Genomic DNA, 22,560 nt, shown 5'->3' with positions numbered 1-22,560 from the left:
CAATTATTACTTCTATAAAAAAAATGATTTTTTTTTAATTATACGGCATCAGCAACTACCTCAAAATTACCACTCCAAATTCCATCTCAATATCGATCAACATGTGGCTAAGTAATAGATGTTTATTTTGGATACAAAAGCTTATAATAGGGTGTTAATCTGCAGAACTCGGAAGGATTATTTTTGACGAGAATAGTATATATTGACCATGTTGTTTCAATGTCAGGGAAAGGGCTTTCAGAAAACCCTAAGCATTGTAGATAATCTCTTATATAAATCTCTTTATCAAATCATCAAAATATCAGAGTATATTTCCAAATACTATTACTACAGTTTATATATATATATATATAGAAACAACTAAGTAGAGAAATTATCTTTTATTTTCTTGTTCTTTAGCTTCCGTTTCAGTTTTGGCTTCTGATTCTTTGGTTTTAGGTACAACCTAAGTAGGTAAAGCTTCTGTTTCTTTGTTCTTGTTACTTTATATAAAAAAAATTAATTAGTCCTTGAAATCTTAAAAAATAGTATTTAATCCTTATGTTATTATATTCATTTCTAATTTAATTTTTTAGTCCATTCATCTTTTTATTTATTTAATAGCTTAAGTAATTTTTAGATAAAAGCTAAATAGTTTTACTATGAAAGGCATTTTTTCGAAATAAAATAATATTAAATTAAGCATGCTCAACATTATTCAAATTATTAATTAATTATAATTAACTTGAGGTTTAGAAGAAACAAAAGGGAAGGATAAAATTATCACATAGACCTAACCTCTTTCCAGACCAGTCCCCTGGTAAATGGAATGATGGTCCCATAAATAGCTTTTTTTCTTACCAGCCCGCCAAGCAGTTTGGTCTCCCTCGTTGGACCACCTTAACACGAGAATCACACTATAATTTAAAAGTAGTTTGAAGTATCATTAAACCTGATACAAATGAATAACAGATAATAATATAGTTGGGATTTTAAAAACAATTCATAAAAAAATCACTTTAAGAAAACAAAAATTAAATAACTGATAATAATATAGTTAAAAATAATAAAAAAATTGTTTAAAAAGCAATTTGAAACCAATTAATCTTTAAAAAAAAAACCAAAAGAAACATGCGATGAACACCAATTCATGAAAAAATAATTGGATATTAATTTAGACTCAAAGGATGAAATAATAAAAACAAAAAGAGAGTTTGAGGGTATTCATTTTATTGTTCAAAGGAACGCAAAAATGCATTCCAGGTACGAAGTGTTTTATTGTTATAAAGTTTTTCAAACTTACAATATATGGAGAGAGAGAAATAAAAAGAAAAAAGAGCAAAAGGAAACAGCCCATTAGATTTTCATTCAGTATGAGAGTGGGAATGAGAAAGAGGTAATTTCGACTATACATAGAACTCCATTTTATCCTGCTTTTAATTTTTTAATGACGCGTATTAGGTGTTTGATAAGATTCCTCAGCTGGAAAAAAAAAAAAAAAAAAAAACCATGTTTAGAATGCTTTAGTCCTTTTCCAGTGGAAAGTGGTGTGAAACTGGGAAGTACCGCTTTATGCCACTTTCTATGTTAGATGTAAGAGCATCTCCAACAGGAAAGGCAAATAAAAAGGCAAAATTAAAAAGATATTCTTTTAGCTTTTATTTCCTTAATTATGCATTCTAACCTAGCAGCCAAATGAAAAGCCAAAATGACTCTTTAAGGGCACCTTCAACGGAGCTGCCAAATGAAGAGGCATAGTACAAATGCCTTTTATTTCTATACTGTAGGCATTCCAACGGGAGAGGCAAAGCAATAGCCAAAATGGCTTTTTTGCTTTGTCAAGAGCAACAATGTTTTTTTTTTTTTTTTTTTTTTTTAACATAGAAAATTTTATCTATAAATACATGAAGAAAAAACTTGTAGTTTTAAATTTTTGTATTGTGCCTCACCCTTCTCTCAAATTTTAAAAAACAAGAATCGATTATTCTCCGGTTAATTATTAACATCGGTTGTGTTAATTAGCTGAAATTAAAAGGTATGCTTGTTTAAAAGCTTTTTCTATTTTCGTTTTAATATCTCTTGATTTTTTAGAACTTTTTTTTGTTAATTTAATATTTGTGATGAGTTTTATTTCTTTATTATTTTATGTTTTTAATATGGGTTAAGTAAGACAATTTTTATTTATGTTGTTATCTTTGATAAAATTGAGAGAAATTAATAATGGTAGTTGATATTGATAAAAAGATAGAGTTGCATATTTAAAATTTATTTTTGATTGTCTGTTTTAATTTGAGGTCAATTATATTTTGTCTTCTTGAAAATATAATTAAACCAGTATAAATTATTAAAAAAATTTGACTTTTAAAAAATTAAATTTTTTAACAATAACATATAAAACTTAAAATTAAAAATATTCATATAAATAAATTTTAATTTTAATTTTAAATTATATTTTTTAACTTTTATATTACTTCATTAATTTTATATTACTTTTATAAATTACTCATATTAATTATATAATTAATAACATCATAATTATATTATATATAAAATATCTAAATTAGTTACATAATTATATAAAAATAAATTTAACATGAAATATATTAAAATATAAATGGCTTTTTCTAAATAGCTTTTTACCATTGGAATGCACATACTACAAAAAGCTATATTTACACTATTCAAAAAGCCATTTTCTTCATTTGGCTCTTCAAAATGGCATTTTCCATTGGAGATGCTCTAAGTTGAGAGGAGCTATTTCTACATGTTACTGTAGAAATAGCCAAAAAAAAAATAACTTTGCCCATGGCTATTTTTATAGCCATTGGTCAACAATATTTTTTTTTTTTTGTTTAAAAGCAAGGAAATAAAACTTGTTCTTGTTTTAAATTTTTTCAAAAGCATGATTTTATTTTTTTTAAAAAAATTGAAAATCAAAATTTAAAATATTAATGGTTTTTTCAAAGTTTGAATTTAAATTTACTTTTAAAAAATTAAATTTTTAACAGTAACATATAAAACTGAAAATTAAAAAATAATCATATAAATAAATTTTAAGTTTAATTTTAAATTATATCTTTTAACTTTCATTTATTTCATTAAATTTTTATATTATTTTTATAAATTACTCATATTAATTATATAATTAATAACATCATAATTATATTATATATAAAATATCTAAATTAGTTATATAATTATATAAAAATAAATTTAACATGAAATTTATTAAAATATAAATGACTTTTCTAAATAGCTTTTTACCCATAGTTTTGAAACCCGGCCCGGCCCGGCGGGTCGACCCGGGACCCGGCCGACCCGGGCTTGAGGCCGGGCCGGGTCTAAGTAAAAAAACAGTCAAGGATTTGGCCCGGTGAAACCCGGCCAACCCGGAGGGTCGACCCGGAACCCGGCCAACCCGGGTAAACCCGGATGAGACCCAGCCTTATTTTTTTTTACAACTATCTTGCTCTTCATCTCTCCTTCGAGCAAGCAAGCGGCACTAAAAGCAGGATGAAAGCAAGCAAGGAGTATAAGCCACTTGCCCGATAGGGTAAGGAGAGGGAGCTGGGAATGAGCTTGATTAGCTGGGACCAAGAAGGGATGGAGCTGAAAGAGAGGATTTGAAGTAGCCCAGAAGTGGGTCTCGACTGACTTTCCTTTAAGAAGGTGCAAGCAATTACCATGAGCTAGAATGATTGTGTGGCTGTAAAAGAAAAAAATGGGAAAAACAAGTGAAATTTGAGGGCTGATATTAGCAATAGAAGCCTCCTTTTTTTTTTTTCAATCAAATTTTGTTTCTTTTGCTTATGGTCCTTTTAGTTTCTCTCCTTTCTCTTCTTCAAACCCTTCTCCTTCCCCTCAATCTTCTTCGCCTTCTTCTTCTGTACAATCTCAGCCATCCACTTTGCCTCAATCAACGGCGCCGAGAAATCTAGAGCTCCTAGAAATGGCATCTACTGGGTTTGATCATGTGGCTTTAGAGATAGGTGCTAAGGTTTTGAGAGAGTAATCCTCTTCCTCTCATGCTAAAAAGGTTGAAACTTTTCAAGGTGTCCACATGTTTTGTGTTTTTGGTGGTGGGATTCATGGACAAATTATGGAAATGGGTCTTTGTTGTTTTTGCTGGGTTTTTAAAATTGAAATTGGATTTTTTTCATTTAGTTTTTTGGTTGGGTTTTTAATTGGGGTATTTTTGAGGAGTTGGTGAAATATTTTTATTTTTTTTTGTTGACCCGGGTTAACCCGGGTCAACCCACCTGACCCGTGACCCGATCATTAGACCGGGTCAATTACCGGGTCGGGTTTAAAAACTGTGTTTTTACCATTGGAATGCATATAATAAAAAAAGTTATATTTATACTATTCAAAAAGTTATTTTATCAATTTAGCTTCTCAATTTGGTTTTTTCATTGGAAATGCTGCTAGGCAAAAAGAAACAAATAAAAGTTAGTGTACGCACCGCTTTAGCCCAAGAGTCTTTCATGGTTGCCTTGGATTGATTGACAAGAAGAAGTCTGAATGTTTTTAGAAAGAAGCAGTCTTCATTGCTTTTCAAAACCAATCTCTGAATCAAAATCTCTGTTACTTCGACTTCAGTAATGTTACCGCGTGGACCCAGTTATTGTGGAAACTTTGCAAAGGATCTCGAGGAAGAAAAATGATTGCATTGCTAATAATTTGCAAGAGAGAATTCTTTCACTTAATAGAAAAAAATATTATTTTTAAAATAACAAGAAGTAAATTTAAAATTAGTATTTTTAAAATAAAAAACTAGAAATTCCTGATAATATTGAATAAAAAATAAAATACAAAAATTATTCTTTTCAAGTAGAAAAAATTATAGAAGTTTAATAATTCTGAATAGAAATAAAAACAATTTCTAAACTAAATAAAAATATTTGATAAAAATATTTTCTATCCCAAAAATTCTTATATCAAAATCTCATTTATCATATTTTATCGATAAATAATAAAAGACATGACATACAATTAAACTATGTTTGAAATAAAATTGATAAAAGACATGACATACAATTAATGATGGGATGGTATATAAAAATGATTAAATTGAGATTTTTCAATTACCTTTAAGCATATCATGATTTTAATCAGTTGTCAATACTATTAAATAATATATTTATTTTATTTTATTTATTAAAGCTAGAATATTATTTTTAACTTAACCTATATGTATAAGTTCTTTGTATTTAAATTAAGCAAGAACAATAATGCAAATCAATTTAGAAGAATTCTAGACTCATTTCTTTTCATTTTCGTATATATTTTTATGTTAATTGAATTCTTTTAACAGATACATCATGTAAATTATAAAAAAAATATATTTATTTTTTCTGATATATATATATAATATATATATATATATATATGTATGTATATAGTAATAACAATTAAATGATAGTAACTAGAAAATAAAAATTAGTTTGAATAAATGGTAGCAGTTTCTATCATGATATATCTAGGAAGAAGTTCGAAGAATAGAATAAAGTCAAATATTCTTAATAAAAAAAAAAGAGAACACATTCTTAATAAAAAAAAAAGATAAAAAAAATAGAACACAGAAAAAAATAAAATATGTCTGTAATAAATATAAAAGATGGATGAAAATATTAAAGAATAAGAAAGAGAGATAGAATCTCTTTGTAAATTTTCTACAAACTTAATTACAATTATATTATAATTTCTTTCCTAAAATTATTCAAAATATAGTATTAGAATTACATAATACTCGGTTTTAATATATAATTAAAGAGTCTTTCCTGAATCAAATAATAAAAATATCGTATAACTCTTTTGGATGAATTGTTAAGTAGGGACTGTTTGGGGTCCTGACAAGGCTGATTTTATTTGAATATATTATTTGATTAGTGTTGACTCTACTATTGCTGCATTGACTGGAAATTTCAGTATTCCATATCCTTGCTTTCCTCTGCAGCTGACTTCTCTGTCCCATTGCTACCATTTCATAGCCAACTCTTTGTTATATTTAACTTACTCTTCTTTGCTTCTTGTTCGTAACGATAACTTGAAAGCCTTACGTTCAGATAGATAATCATTGACTAGTTCATCCTGTTAAACTAATTGAGATCAAACACAAAAAGGAGGCTAGAATTCTGAATAAACTATATATTATGAATGCTTAGTCTTAACCTAATTACAAATAAAGTATATATAGGTTAAACTGAAAGTACTATTCTACCCTTAATAAATAAGACAACATAAATATCATTTAGCATCTCCCCTCAAACTCACGATGCGGCAGCTACAAGCATCGAGAGTTTGCCAACTAGAAAACGAAAACGAGATATGGAATGCGCCTTGGTAAAGAAATCTGCAATCTGCAATGAAGAAGGAACAAAGGGCAAAGTAATGGTTCCATGCTTGAGATGATGACGAGTAAGATGACAATCGATTTCAATGTGCTTAGTCCGCTCATGAAAAACCGAGTTGTGAGCAATCTGAATAGAACTCTGGTTGTCACAATACATAGGAGTAGGATGGGAAAAGGAAACTCCCATATCAGCAAGTAACCAACGTAACCAAATAATCTCTTTGGTAGTAGATGCCATGGCACGATATTCTGCTTCGGTGGATGATTGAGAAACAATAGATTGTTTCTTACTCTTCCAAGAAATAAGAGAATCACCTAAAAAGATACAAAACCCGGTAACAGACTTGCGATCTGTGGGATCACTACCATGATCAGCATCAGAGTATGCACGTAACTCCAAGGAAGAGGTGGATGAAAGTAAAAAACTTTGAAAAACTGTACCCCGAAGATATCGCAAAATACGAAGAACAGCTGCCCAATGAACAGTAGTAGGAGAAGCAACAAACTGACTAACAACATGAACAGCATATGCAATATCTGGACGAGTAATGATGAGATATACCAAACTCCCAACAATAGTGCGGTATAAAGTAGGATCTATCAAAGGTAAACCATCAGAAGAAGAGTACCTTGCGTTAACCTCAATAGGAGTATCCACAGTCTTGTTATCAGTAAGTCTAGCCCGCTCAAGAATATCTGCAACATATTTCGACTGAGAAAGAAGGTAACCTCTAGGTGAGTATGCTACCTCAATACCCAGAAAATATCGAAGATAACCCAAATCCTTCATCTCAAATCGTCTAGCCAACTCTGTCTTTAAAACTGAAATACCATCAATGTCATCACCAGTAATAATCATGTCATCAACATATAAAGACAGAATGATACGACCTGCATCAGTGCACTTAATAAAAAGAGCAGAATCATGACTGCTAGAAACAAAGCCAAGTGACGAGATCACAATAGAGAATTTCTCAAACCAAGCACGGGGTGCTTGTTTGAGACCATATAATGCTTTCTTAAGCTTACAAACATATCCAGAGTCATGTGAAATACCAGGAGGGGGTGCCATATAAACTTCTTCTTGAAGATCTCCATTCAAGAAGGCATTTTTAACATCAAGTTGAGAAATATGCCATTGACGAATCGAAGCTACGGCAATAAGAGTACGAATAGTAGTCATTTTTGCAACCGGAGCAAATGTCTCCTCATAGTCCATACCATACTGTTGAGAGTATCCTTTGGCAACCAACCTAGCTTTATATCGCTCAATAGACCCATCAAAATTAGTCTTGATCTTATACACCCAACGACAACCAACAACACTCTTACCAGGAGGTAGAGAAACCAGATCCCAAGTATCTGTCTTATGCAATGCAGAAAGTTCCTCATCCATAGCTTGCTGCCAAAGCGGATCAAGAATTGCCTCTTTATAGGAAGAGGGCTCAACAAGACAATGAATAGAGGCTAAAAAGGAAGTAAATGATGAAGAATAACAAGAATAAGCAAAATCTGGTAGTTTTGTGGACTTACGAATACGGATGGACTGACGTGGAGGTGGATCCACAATCTCAGATGAAGCTTGAGGGGCTGTAGATGAGAATGGAGCTTCAGGTGTGCCAGAGAGTAAAGTACCAGTACCTGCAGAGTTATGAGTACAAATTGATCGAACATGGGGAGAGCTATCATTAGCAGAATCCTCAGAAAATGGATCTATACTAATAAGATCAGATTTAGTCAGGTTATGAGTAGTGGATGGAATAGAAAAGAAAGGTATATGCTCAAGGAAGACAACATGACGAGACACATAAAGTTTTTGAGTGATTGGATCAAAACAACGATAACCCTTTTTACCTTCAACATAGCCCAAAAAGACACAAATAGCGGATCGAGAGGATAGCTTACTTCGTTCTACATGAGGACGAAGAACGAAACAAGTACAACCAAAGACTCTAAATGAGGAATAATCGGGGACATACCCATATAACTTTTCAAAAGGAGATAGACCCGAACTATGAGAAGATGGAATTGTATTAATCAAGCTTACAGCAGTAAGAACAGCTTCTCCCCAAAACTCACTAGGAACAAAAGCAGACAACAAGAGAGAACGAGCAGTTTCGACAATATGCCTATGTTTTCTTTCAGCAACACCATTTTGCTCAGGAGTATCTGTACATGAAGTTTGGTGGATGGTTCCATCTAGGGCAAGCAATTGGCAAAATTTATTAGAAGTGTATTCCCCACCTAAATCACACCTAAAGCATTTGATCACAGTAGAATATTGAGTTTTGATAAGAGCTCGAAAAGCTGTATATATCTCAAAGAATTCAGAACGATGTTTCATTAAATAAACCCAACAATAACGAGTATGATCATCAATAAAAGAGACATAATATCGAGACCCTCCTTTTGTGGCAACAGGAGAAGGTCCCCATACATCAGAATGAATCAAATCAAATGGTGAAGAAGAAACAGAAATACTTCGATTAAAAGGTAAGGCGGAAAATTTTGCCAATTTACATCCACTACAATCAGAAATGTCACAAGTTTTCAAATTTCCTAAAGCTCCTGTGGATGCCAAAAATCTCAAACGAGAAGACGAAACATGACCTAGACGGGAATGCCATAAATAAAAACTAGAAGATGAAATACTCAAACGAAAGGAAGACAAATCAACTGTAGTAGTAGCAGCGGCAGCAACAGCAACTGGCACTTTTAACTCATCCAAAATATATAGTCCATTCTCCCTACGGCCTGTCCCAATCAGCTTCTGAGACTGCAGATCCTGTATACAACAAAAGGAACCAGAAAACATGACTAAGTAATCACCAGAATCACATATTTGACCAACAGACGCAAGATTCAATTTGAGTTGTGGAATAAGATAAACATTAGGGAGAGACATGTGAGGTGTGACAACAGAACCAACACCTGCTAAGGGCATTTGAGTGCCATCAGCAGTCATAACAGGAATGGAGGATAAAGGGGATATAGAGGTAAAAGATGAGGAATCTGGAGACATATGATGAGAAGCACCAGAATCCAAGACCCATTCAGAATGTGACATACCTGAGGAACTATGAGGCAACTGACCTATGGAAGAAGAAGCGGACATTGCTTGTGGCTGCAAGGAGAGAAACTTCTGAAATTGCTCAGCCAAAATATTAGGATCGGTAATAGAACTCGAGGAAGCTACTGCTGCAGTATTGTGGTGTTGTGGTTTATAACCCTGAGGTGGTCTATGAGCATTAGATTGTGACTGATTTCCAGGCTTCCAAGCTTGATTCTGATGTCTCAACTTAGGACATTGAGCCTTCCAATGACCTTTCTGCTTACAGAAGCTGCACTCATCGAAGCCAACCCTTGTGTGAGACTTATTCTGATGATTAGAGAATGACCTAGAAGGTACTGCTAGTACTGAAGGATTTGAAGCAGAAAGAATTCCTTTTTCAGAATAAGACTGAAAACGTATTTCTTCAGCCAATAACTCACTGACAACAGAGTCAACAGAAGGCAGTGGAGAACGATGCAGAATTGAACCTCTAAGTCCTTCGAAATCACTGCGAAGTGCTGTTAAAAACTGTACCAATCTTTGCTGCTCTCTACGCTCAATATAGGCACCACATGCCTTTAATTCTGTCGATTCAGTAAGAGCCAATTGATCCCAAAGATCTGTCATAGCAGAATAAAACTCTTGAATACTCATATTCTTCTGATAAAGAGCTCGTATGTCATTCTCTAATTGATACTGTTTTGCAAAATTTGATTGTGTGAATAACCTTTGCAGATGATCCCAAACCTCTTTTGCTGTCTCATATTTCGCCAACTGCGTACCTATTGAATGCTCAACAGAATTGTTGATCCAAGTAATGATCTTTGCATTATTTGCTTCCCATGTATCTATCAAACCAGCATCCCCCTCCTCAATATTCTTAGGTATCACATAAGTTCCACTAACATACCCCCACATCTTCTTACCCTTAAGGAAATTTCTCATTACATAACTCCAATATGAATAGTTCTTCCCATCCAACCTCACACTCACAGACTGAAGCGAATCATCTCTTTCAGTAGCCATAATCAACAATCACAAATAACCAGAATGCAAAAGCAGCGGAAGACAAAATACTCAATTGCAGAAACTAAACAAATATCTTCTCGAAATTATACGATTACTCCCAAAACACAAAACAAATTTGCAAAAACTGAACGCAGATACCAAATTGCAGAAGCTGAAGGGAAGACGAAATACCAAAATAATTGCAGAAACTGTCGAAATACCAAAATAATTGCAGAGACTGTCGAAATACCTAATTTTGCAGAAGCGGAAGACAAAATATCACTCCAAAAAAAATTGATATTTGGGATTGCGCGCTGCCCCCTGCAAACCCCCAGCCAACTCACCGCAGAGTTGGATCCGCGAAGCTGTATTTGGGATTAAGCTTCGTTTCATAAAACCAGCTCTGATACCATGTTAAACTAATTGAGATCAAACACAAAAAGGAGGCTAGAATTCTGAATAAACTATATATTATGAATGCTTAGTCTTAACCTAATTACAAATAAAGTATATATAGGTTAAACTGAAAGTACTATTCTACCCTTAATAAATAAGACAACATAAATATTATTTAACACATCCTATATCATTCTATTTAATTTAAAAATGCAGAAAGAAAAACGCAAGCAATCCAAAGATGAAGAAATCGATTCATCCTCGCGAAAGAGAAGAAAAGCTGACCTCAGTTAACCTCATTTCAATATCATAGCTTTGGAATTTCATAGCTAACTCTTTGTTATATTGCTCCATTGGTAATTGACTGTGCCTTGATTTCTGCAGCTGCCATGACAGAGCCAGAGTCTTCTCGATCGAGACCAGAAGGGGCCTATGATGTCTTCTTGAGTTTTAGAGGAGAAGACACTCGCAAGTCATTTACAGATCATCTATATACTGCCTTGGTCCAAGCAGGAATCCACACTTTTCGAGATGATGATGAACTTCCGAGAGGAGAAGAAATCTCACATCATCTCCTCAGGGCAATTCAAGAATCAAAGATATCCATAGTTGTCTTCTCAAAAGGATATGCTTCTTCTAGATGGTGTCTCAATGAACTTGTAGAGATTCTTAAGTGCAAAAACAGGAAAACCGGTCAGATTGTTCTTCCTATATTCTATGACATTGATCCTTCATATGTGAGAAAACAGAATGGCAGTTTTGCAGAAGCATTTGTTAAACATGAAGAGCGTTTTGAAGAGAAGTTGGTGAAGGAGTGGAGAAAAGCTCTTGAGGAGGCTGGAAATCTATCTGGATGGAATCTCAATGATATGGCAAATGGGTATTCCTTTTCTCTCTAAGATTCACTTGCACACGTTTATGGAGTAATTTTAAATTACATTTTTCAATGTGAAATACTAAAATATTTCTTTCTATGAGCAGGCATGAAGCAAAATTTATCAAAGGGATTATCAAGGATGTGTTGAATAAATTACGTCGCGAGTGCTTATATGTTCCTGAGCACCTGGTATGTATGGATCTTGCTCACGATATTTATGACTTTGTAAGTACTGCAACAGATGATGTACGCATTGTGGGCATACATGGGATGCCAGGAATAGGAAAGACAACTATAGCAAAAGTTGTATTTAATCAACTCTGCTATGGATTCGAGGGAAGCTGTTTTCTTTTGGATATCAATGAAAGGTCAAAACAAGTTAATGGTGGTCTTGTTCCTTTTCAAAAGCAACTTCTTCACGATATTTTAAAACAGGATGTTGCAAACTTCGATTGTGTCGATAGAGGAAAGGTTATGATCAAAGATCGACTTTGTCGCAAAAGAGTTCTTGTTGTTGCTGACGATGTGGCTCATCTGGACCAGCTAAATGCTTTGATGGGAGATCGAAGTTGGTTTGGTCCCGGAAGTAGAGTAATTATTACAACAAGAGATTCAAATCCTCTTCGTGAAGCAGATCAAACATATCAGATCGAAGAATTGAAACCAGATGAGTCCCTTCAGCTTTTCAGCAGGCATGCCTTTAAGGACACCAAGCCAGCAGAAGATTACATTGAGCTTTCGAAGAAAGCCGTTGGTTACTGTGGAGGACTTCCTTTAGCTCTTGAGGTTATAGGAGCTCTTCTGTACAAGAAAAACAAAGATAGATGGGAAAGTGAAATTGACAACTTGAGCAGAATTCCACACCAAGATATTCAAGGAAAGCTTCTAATAAGTTATCACGCACTTGGTGATGAGTTACAAAGAGCATTCCTTGATATTGCATGCTTCTTTATTGGTATAGAGAAAGAATACGTCGCAAAAGTGCTAGGAGCCCGTTGCCGTTACAATCCAGAAGTTGTTTTGGAAACTCTCCATGAAAGGTCTCTGATTCAATTTCATGTGTGTATAATTAAAGATGAAAGGGAGTTATGTGGAAGGACGGTAACCATGCATGATCTATTACGAGACATGGGAAGGGAGGTTGTTTGTAATGCGTCTCCCTTACTTCTTGGAAAAAGGACCAGAATTTGGAATAAAGACGATGCATGGAGTGTACTTGAGCAGCAGAAGGTAAGAGCTCAATGCATACTCGAAAGCAGAGTCATGCGTATTTTCTAGTCAAACTTATTACATATAATTGATGAAAGTTGTATTTTTTTTTTTTTTTTAGGGTAGCGATGTTGTCGAGGGTGTTGCAATGGATGTCAGAGCATCAGAAGCTAAATCACTTAGCGCAGGATCATTTGCAGAAATGAAATGCTTAAATCTACTCCAAATCAATGGAGCACATCTCACCGGATCCTTCAAACTGCTTTCTAAAGAGTTGATGTGGATTTGTTGGCATGAATGTCCTTTGAAATATTTTCCATCTGATTTTACCTTGGACAATCTAACCGTTCTTGATATGCAGTACAGTAACCTCGAAGAACTATGGAAGGGACAAAAGGTGCGAAACATACTACAATCCCTAAAATTTCTCCAGTATGTAATTTATATTTACTTGTTACGACTTCTTATTATTAATTTTCATTATTTTGCTCTCTATTATGACATATTCTCAACAAGCTAAAAATCCTTGATCTCAGTCATTCTCAGAACCTTATTAAAACACCAAACTTGCACAGTTCATGTCTAGAGAAATTAATTCTGCAAGGTTGCTCGAGTTTAGTTGAGGTGCATCAATCTATTGAAAATTTGACGAGTATCGTTTACTTGAATCTAGAGGGATGTTGGAGTCTGAAGATTCTCCCTGAAAGCGTTGGCAATGTAAAGTCTCTTGAAACTCTGAATATTTCTGGGTGTTCACAACTTGAGAAATTGCCAGAATGTATGGGTGATATGGAATCCTTAACTGAGCTGCTAGCCAATGGGATTGAAAATGAGAAATTTCTCTCTTCAATTGGACAATTAAAGCATGTCAGAAGGTTATCATTGCATGGATACAATTCGGCTCCACCAAGTTCTTCTTTGATTTCAACGGGTGTTTTGAATTGGAAACGTTGGCTGCCAATATCTTTCATTGTGAAACGTCTTGAGCTTTCTAATTGTGGTTTGTCTGATCATGCAACTAACTGTGTTGATTTCAGTGGTTTGTCCTCTCTAGTACTATTGGATCTAAGAGGAAACAAATTCTCTAGCCTACCTTCTGGGATCGGCTTCCTTTCCAAGCTAGATGTCTTGCTTCTTGACGGATGCAAACATCTTGTATCAATGCTAGATCTTCCCTCAAGTTTAAGCTGTTTTAGTGCACCTAATTGCAAATCATTGGAAAGAGTAAGAATACCAATCAAGTCAAAAAAAGATCTATTTATAAATCTACAGGGAAGTCATTCGTTAGAAGAGATTCAGGGCATTGAAGATCTAAATAATAGTTTCTGGTGTATTAATATTGATGATCGCAATCATTCACCACCAAATAAATTACCGAAGAGTGTTGTTGAGGTACTATTTCTTTCCGTCTCTCTTGCACAAAAAGTAAACACACAATTAGCACATACATGATATTTATTATAGGTCATCGATATTGAATAATGATTTATTTTCTAGCATAAATTATGTTTGAAATAAAATTGATAAAAAAAACATGAATACACAATTATTGATGGGATGGTATATAAAAATAATTAAATTTAATTTTTTTAATTATTTTTAAACATATCATGGTTTTAGGTACATCATTAAATTATAAAAAAATATATGTATTTTTCTTAAATGATAATAACAAGAAAATAGAAATTAGTTTGAATAAATGTTACCAGTTCTATTAATTTGAACAGTACATCATTCACCGAATAAATTATAGAAGAGCATTTTTGAGGTACTATTTCTTTCAGTCTCTCTTGCATAATAATAAACACACACAATTGGCACATACATTGATTAATGTCTAAAAGCTCAGCATTCCTTGAAATCAATATGTATATAGGCAATAATCATTATTATTATTATTATTATTTTATTTCAAAAAATAAATATCATCTTTAATAATATTTTTTTTTCTTATTTAATCTAAGAAAATAAATATTATATTTAATAATATTTTTTTATTAAATATTTAAAGTCTGATTGGTTTTGTTTTTTATTTCGTGATTTAATGATAATATATTTATACAGGCAATGTGCAGCGGTAGTCACGGGTATCGTATTGACCGCTTTCCTGGTGAGATGCCAAATTGGATGAGCTACAGGGGAGAAGGATGCTCATTGTCATTCCATATACCTCCAGTCTTCCTAGGCTTAGTTCTTTGGGCTGTCCATCCACTTGAGAAGGATGCTCGTTATTACTTAGAAACTATCATTATTATTATTATAAGAAATAAAAGCAACGGTATTAAATTGTTTGAAGATTATATATCATCAAGAACTTATGGAGGGATAAGATACATAAGTAGAAGTGAAATGGCAATGGAAGATTACTGTGGAGATGACGAATTGGAACTATACATTTCTTCAGAGCCAACAGAGGATGCAGTGCGCAACGGTCTTTCATTCTACCCCGTACACGTTAAAGAATGTGGGGTCCATGTGATCGCAAGGAAGTTAGATTCATTTGAAGAGTCGGAAGTGGGAAAACATACAGTGATGCCATCACCATCGCCATATCATCTGCTTCTTCATCCCACTTGTGGTTCAATCACAGCGTCTACACCTAAGCAATGGAGTGACATTTTATTTGCGAAGCTGCAAGGACATAGCCTCGATTTAACGCATTATGGTAAGAACAAATATTTCATTTAGTTATTTTTATTATATTCTATTTAATTTATGAGATTAAATATTATCTTTAATTATTTCATTATTATTATTATTTAATATAAAAAATTAAATATCATATTTAATAAAAAAATATTAAATATTTAAGGCTTTTTTGTAAGAATACATATTTCCTTTAGTTATTTTTATTTTATTCTATTTAATTTAAGAGATTAAATTTTATCTTTAATTATTTTATTTTTCTTAATTAATCTAAAAAATTAAATATTATCTTTAACAAAAATGAAAACGATGTGATATTAACCTTTTTTTTATTATAAAGTAAGTTTATTAATTAAAAGTGAAATGGGATTTGTTTGTAATAACAAAATGCATATACAATCATGCATGTTTAACTTTCTTTCCAAACTTGAAAGTTATATTGAATTTGATGGTTTTTCAGGGGAGGAAATTCTTAAATGGATTTTTCGGAAAGATGTTTGAAGTTACTCAAGGTCAGTATGGTATTTTTGTATGATAAGTTGATATGTATTTGAAGTTCATTTTCCAAACTTGAAAGTTCCATTGGATGTTCTTTGAAATCTTTTCCATCCTATTTGAAATTGGACAACCTAATTGTTATTATCCATGATGTAATTTATATTTTCAAGTTACAACTTTTGATGAATATTGTTTCATTTTTTTTTCTCACTTCTTTGATGAATTCTCCAAAAGATGAAAATCATTGATCTTAGTTAGAAAAATTTGGTTTTTTATGAAGAGATTATTGGTTGAGATAGCATTTGAGTTGGTTCTTCATCGTTTAATGTTAAGATGTAAAATAATTGATGAAAACTGTCAATACATAGAAATTTTTTGAAAGCATCTTTAATTAGTCTAATAAGTAAAGTCTTGTTAGTTTTGGCTATAAGATCTTGTTATGCATTATTGCATGGTTTTTAGTACTTTTTGGCTTTTCTTTTCTTATATATACAACTTTTGTTTTTCTAGCTAGTTTGTCATTAGTTTTTATGGCACGAACACCAATTAATAATAAATCTTGGACTATTATTAAATAAAGAAATAACATAAACATTCTTAAAACACCAAACTTGCATAGTTCAAACCTAGAGCTATGACAATAATCTAATTTAGAAAATAATTAATTTTTCTTTGTAGTCTTAGAAAATAGTATTTAATCCTTATGTTTTCATATTCATCTATGATTTAATCTTTTACATCCATTTCATCTTCTTATTATTTTAATCCTAAAAAAGCTAAAAAACTGATATCATAAATACCAATTCAAAATAAACAAAATGTTTTAAAAATCTTTAGGTATTGCCTCTTTTTTTAAAAAAGACATTAACAACATATTTAATCAACTTAAATTTCATGGCCTTACCACACTATGATAATCACTTAAAAATAAAATTTCAAAAAAATCAATCTCATAAACAAAAAAAATACATTACGAAGACAAATTTAAAATAAACTAAATGATTAAAAAAAGTTCAATCAAACATATTTTGTAAAACAATATTCAGAGAATAAAATATTGGATCGACACAAACATTATAGAATAACCTATCAAATCTACGACTCGGGTTATAGACTCTTGTAACCCGTCACCCAGTCTCTTGGCCGGATCAACTCTTAGATCGAGTTTAATAACTATAATAAAAACCACAAATGCATATCTTCATGGTCTATAGTGTTTTAAATCTAGTTGGTTTTTGTTGCTATGTTACATCATACCTTGAAATCTTAAAAAAATAGTATTTAATCCTTATGTTATTATATTCATCTCTAATTTAATTTTCAAAATTTTAAAAAAAATATTCTTGAAACGCAAAAATAAATAAAGTTTTACGAAACTGAATTAAAAAAATATATAAAAACTACTTCACAAAAACTGCATTTCAAACTCAATTTTTTAATAAACCTCACAGTATAAAACACAATTTAATATATTACTAAATAACTAACTATATTTTTTTCACCACAAACACAAAAACTAAACCTAAATAAAGGCATCCTGAGTACGAGAGTGAGAATGAGAGAGAGGTAAAAGTTTGTTTCTATCTAAGAAAGCATGAAGGTCCCACTAATGCACGTTCTCCGCAAACGACCCCCAATTTCGCCACTACAGCTCATTCCAGCAAAAAGGAATTGAATTCAAAGGAACAAATCATTAAATACGCGGGTTGGCAATGACTTTGGCAAAAAGAAACAAATAAAGTTTTGTAATGACGCGGATCAGGTGTTTGATAAAATTCCTTACTGGAAGAGAAAAAAGAAATATTTTTTTTAATTTTTTTTTTAAGTACTCTTACATCACAAAAACAAGTAATTTTCAAGTCTTCCACTGTGTTACATTTATTGAATGTGAAAGTGGGAACTTATTGAGATGAGAGCTTTCTATCTTAGACTTTGGCAAAAATAAACAAATAAAAGTTAGTGTTCACACCGCCACATTGATTATGTTAAAAATGAACCTAATTCAGCTTAGGCATCAACAACGTGTTGCCTCCTCAGTCTTACCACTACATTACAAACGAAACTTAAAACAAATCTTTCATACCTCCTCTGTCGCTTTACTGTTCATGTCACTGCTCATAGCCAATGTTTTATTTCTTGGTCCTTGGGATCTTTATCTATTTTCATTTCGGTCACCAAACTTTATGTTTTTCAATTACATCCTCGCAAGCTCTATTAACAGGTTGTTATCTACTTCGATTTTCTTGTTCTCGCATATATCATATCTGTTTAAATATTCCCACACTGAATTAGAAATCAATTATTTTAACCGTCCTAACTCAGTTACTATTAAGGTTAGTTCTCCACCTGCATGTTCTTCCTTCTCAAGCGTGGCATCAATCTTTAGCTACACTTACTTAGTCCCTGTTATTTATAGAGCTTCTAATTTAGTTCAAGCCAATAAAAGCTTAGTTCATGGCCAAGTAAAAGATGTTTATTTTGGATGTAATAAATATTCATATTGGAACATAATATTCATCCCTTAAATCCCTAGTCCAGTTGATCATATAAAAAATTATTTTAATTAATAACTACATGGAACAAAATCCCTTACTAGTTGATTACTTAAATAATAACTCATGATTGTTGAGCAAAGTAAATAAATTACTTAACCATGATTACGAACGAGTTATTTGTCTAGATTGAGTTGTATAACAGTTTATATATAAATCATGCTATCATCTCCATATATAGAACTCAACAAAATAGGATAAGACAAGATTAAATTTAGTTTTAGGATGCTTTTGGGAATCGAATTACATTTCTTAAATTATTTTTGAATCATTTTGATGTGTTTATATTAAAAATAAATTTTAAAAATATTATTTTAATACACTTTTAATAAAAAAATATTTTGAGAAGTAATTTTAACCACTCTTAAATAAATTAAAGTTTTCCCAATGTATGGATTGATGTCCATGACACTCTCTAGTTAATTTTGAGAATTTTAAACCCAAACATGTAAATTTTTATACATGCTTGTACAGCTTGATTTTATCTTTAATTTAATCAAGAATAATTTCTCATCTTCAATAAAAATTTGAGTTTATCTTCCCAGTAAGACAAACCTTGTATTTTAAAATACTATTGCCAAAAGATCCCCTTATATATGGACCAAGAAAACAGTATCACTCCATGTTAGTAATAGAATAAGTTTTTACATAATTTTCAAGTTTAGTAGAATAGCAGTGGATTAATTTTTTTAATATTCAAAATTTATATAAAAAAAAATACTGTGTATTTGTTGGTATAAATGATACTACTTTTGAAAAAAAATTAAAAAAATTATTTTTTTATTTACTTTAAATTAATATATTTTTTAGTGTTTTCAAATTATTTTGATATACTGATGTCAAAAATAATTTTAAAAAAATAAAAAATATCATTATTATATATTTTAATACAAAAAATTATTTAAAAAATAATCACAATTATCAACCAAGCTCTAAAGAGTAGTAAAAGTATTATATCTGTTATGACTATTTATTATGGGCTATGCATGACATGGCCAGGGCAGCCTCTAAAATGATCCAATCAGTCAAAAATGCAAAGCGGTAGGCCTCGCTGAAGAGAAATTTGTTGCCCAAACCTTGACTAACCTAGCATGTCTACGAGGAGACTTTGACTCCAAAACTAGCAAGTAAATTTCCTCGTCTTTTGTTTAATTTTTCTCAAGATGAAGAAATGGTTGGATTAATTTTCATTCACGAAAATCAAATTTCTCTTAATGGGATCTTAAGAAAATTTATATGATGACCTTTTCTTGTCCAAATCAAGCCTCGAGAAAGCATGTGCAATTTATATAAGAAGCAAATTCTATTTCTTCACTTGTATTTGCCTTTTGGAATTTTCTGTACAAATTTCTTGCCAGGAGTTGGAGATAATTCAATGAACTTCCCCAAATTTTGAATTCCCCTCCTGTTCTGCGGTGGTATCATTGGACTTCATTGCACTATTCTGTGCATGGATACTTTGTAAAACAAAGGCTCTTAGCTGAAACCAAAGAACACTCTCTGGCACATTCCATTCACTATACCAGTAAATAGAGAAATGAAAATGTTGATGGAAAATATTTTATTAATAATTTCAGATAAAAATTTCAAATCTCTTCAAATTCTGACCACAATAGCAACAAAATAGAAAAAAATAAAACGGACTGATTGCTTTTGATGCATACTGTTTCATTCTTTTCCTCACTTCTTCGACGTATTTTCAAGAAGATGGAAATTCTTGATCTTCGTTAGAAACAAATTGGTTTTTCAAGAAGAGATTATTAGTTGGGATATTGCATTTGAGTTGGCTCTTCACCATTTAATATTATAATTTAAGATAATTGATGAAAACTATTGATACACAGGAAAGAAAGTTCAGAAAGTATCTTAAATTGATTTAATAAGGAAAGTCTTGTTTGTTTTGTCTATAAGATTTTTCAATGTATTATTGCATGCTTTTTACTGCTTTTTGGCCTTTCATTCGAAGGATAGAAAAATAATAAGAGCATTTTTTTATTCATTATTAATGCTTGATTTTAGCACGATAAAATCCAAAGGATTGATGGTCTGGTGTTTGTGGTGCTGGTAAATGTAAGAACGGACCGAGAGATAAAATAGGAAAAACCCATGTCTACTAGTTGGCAGCACTGATCATTAGGCCCTTGCCGCCCACGAAATCCCTTTATCCTGTTGTTAATTTTTTAATGAAGCGTATCAAGTGTTTGATAAAATTCCTTAACTGGAAAAAAAAAAACCTTGTTTACACTTTACAGTGCTTTAGAATAAGTTTGGTTTTTAAAATATTTTTTTTAAAAAATACATCTAATTAATTTTTTGATGATTTAAAAATAATAAAAAATTATTTTAGAATAAAAATATATTTTTTAAATACTTTTACACCGCAAAAACAACTACTTTTCAAGTCTTCCTACCCATCGTTAAATCAAACCTATAAAACCTAACCATTACACGTCTTCCTCTGCTTTTGTCATGGCATCAACTCATTGAGTACAGGTAAAGATACTTGATGTCTGTTAAGTCACGCCGTCCTTGAACTCACTTGACCCAGCCACCGAGTTATCTTTTACGCTCATCTTTTTTTATATCCTGTTCTTGAAAGTCGCTCCAGCTGAACACGCTTATTCCTCTACAAACTCACCGAGGCAACACCAAATTATTTTAACTCAGTGATCCTTCTAGGTAAGCCCAGGCCACATTGATTCAGTTAAAAATAAATCTAATTCAGCTTGGATATCAACAACATATTGCATCCACAGTCTTATTACATTATAATTACTTAGGAGGACAGTTGAACCATGCTTCTAAAAATTCTAATTTTTTTTTTATAATTATACGCCATCAACAACTATCTCGAAATTAGCACTCCAAATTCCAGCTCAATATCGATCAACACGTTGCTAAAGAATCTGCTTGCTGCTCAATATTTACCAATACGCGCTTGAGAAATTTCCTTGCTTTTTCCCCCGCATGTTACATTTTTATCATTTATAATTATAATTATTGCATTGCTAATAATTAAAAATTAAAAAATACTGTTGGTGACAAAATGACAACCACGTTGGAAGTGGTTGTCATTGATGTAAACAACTTGATATCCATTGAATCTGCTCCGGTGACCTACTTTTCAGATGTGGAAAAGGAGAATAAGAGCTTGACTATAAGTGGTCATTAGTAATAGAATAACTTTTACATATTTTCAAGTTTAGTAGAATAGTTAGTGGAATAACTTTTACGTGTTACCTTTTACCTCTTTTATAATTATGATTATTGCATTGCTAAGAATTTACGAGAAAGATGATGAACTTTTTTTAGTGAAAGAGGCTACACGAGCCGGAAAACTCGCCTGGAAAGCAGCCACTCAGGCAGCGTTTTGAGGAAGAAAGTGAACAGTAAATTAAGGCACATTTTCCAAATTGGTCCCTGGTTCCGGATTTTCTCAATTAAATTCCTAATTGGCCCTTAAACTTCAATATTTATGCAATTAAGCCCCTGATTTGACTTAATAAATTCCTAAAAATCATAATTTGGCCCCAGAACTTTAATTTCTTCTAATTAAAGCCCAAATTGACTTAAAAATCAATTTTTTCTTGCAATCAAATCCTTTATAAATTCAAATAAAAATCCAATTAAGTCCATAAACATCCAAATTTGGGCTTCTACTCAAAATTTAAATTTTCCTTCTAAACAGGGCCCCCATCCTTCCAGAATATACTGTCCAAAATCCATCTTTGTATTTTTAACCTCCTTGACCAATTTTTCTGACCACTTTCTGAGCGCTTCTGCCTCCTGTTATTTTTCTAGCCTCTTTTGGCTATTTATTTTATTTATTTTTGTGGGGACCCAAAAATGGGTTACAACAGATAAAGGCAATGACATCGGCTGGGCCACCATTCTGTCACACCCCCACAAAAAATTATAAAGGCAATGACATCGGCTGGCGATTTTCGTTGTGTTCTAAGGATTTGGTTCTTTGGAGTCGCCACCTAGTATT

The 22,560-nt window shown here is 32.0% G+C and overlaps 2 protein-coding genes across 2 annotated transcripts; one reads left to right on the top strand and one right to left on the bottom strand.

The window, feature by feature from the left end:
• Nucleotides 1-8,792: 8,792 nt before the first annotated feature.
• On the bottom strand, nt 8,793-10,037 carry LOC140955126 (uncharacterized). Its single transcript, XM_073406846.1, has 2 exons — nt 9,425-10,037; nt 8,793-9,116 (listed from the first exon to the last, which is right to left on the bottom strand). The coding sequence occupies exons 1-2, from the start codon at nt 10,035-10,037 to the stop codon at nt 9,079-9,081; spliced, it is 651 nt and encodes a 216-aa protein (XP_073262947.1). The 3' UTR covers nt 8,793-9,078.
• A 937-nt stretch (nt 10,038-10,974) lies between these two features.
• LOC118058369 (TMV resistance protein N-like) lies at nt 10,975-16,204 on the top strand. Its single transcript, XM_035071077.2, has 7 exons — nt 10,975-11,076; nt 11,172-11,667; nt 11,769-12,894; nt 12,995-13,270; nt 13,378-14,265; nt 14,938-15,538; nt 15,980-16,204. Exons 1-7 carry the CDS (start codon nt 10,998-11,000, stop codon nt 16,018-16,020), a joined length of 3,507 nt encoding a protein of 1,168 aa, XP_034926968.1. The 5' UTR covers nt 10,975-10,997; the 3' UTR covers nt 16,021-16,204.
• The last annotated feature ends 6,356 nt before the right edge of the window (nt 16,205-22,560 follow it).

The sequence above is a fragment of the Populus alba genome, chromosome 19 (assembly GCF_005239225.2).
Source record: "Populus alba chromosome 19, ASM523922v2, whole genome shotgun sequence".
NCBI classification, from domain to species: domain Eukaryota; kingdom Viridiplantae; phylum Streptophyta; class Magnoliopsida; order Malpighiales; family Salicaceae; genus Populus; species Populus alba.
Note: the sequence above shows the minus strand (reverse complement) of the source record. Positions and strands in the feature narration are given on the sequence as shown.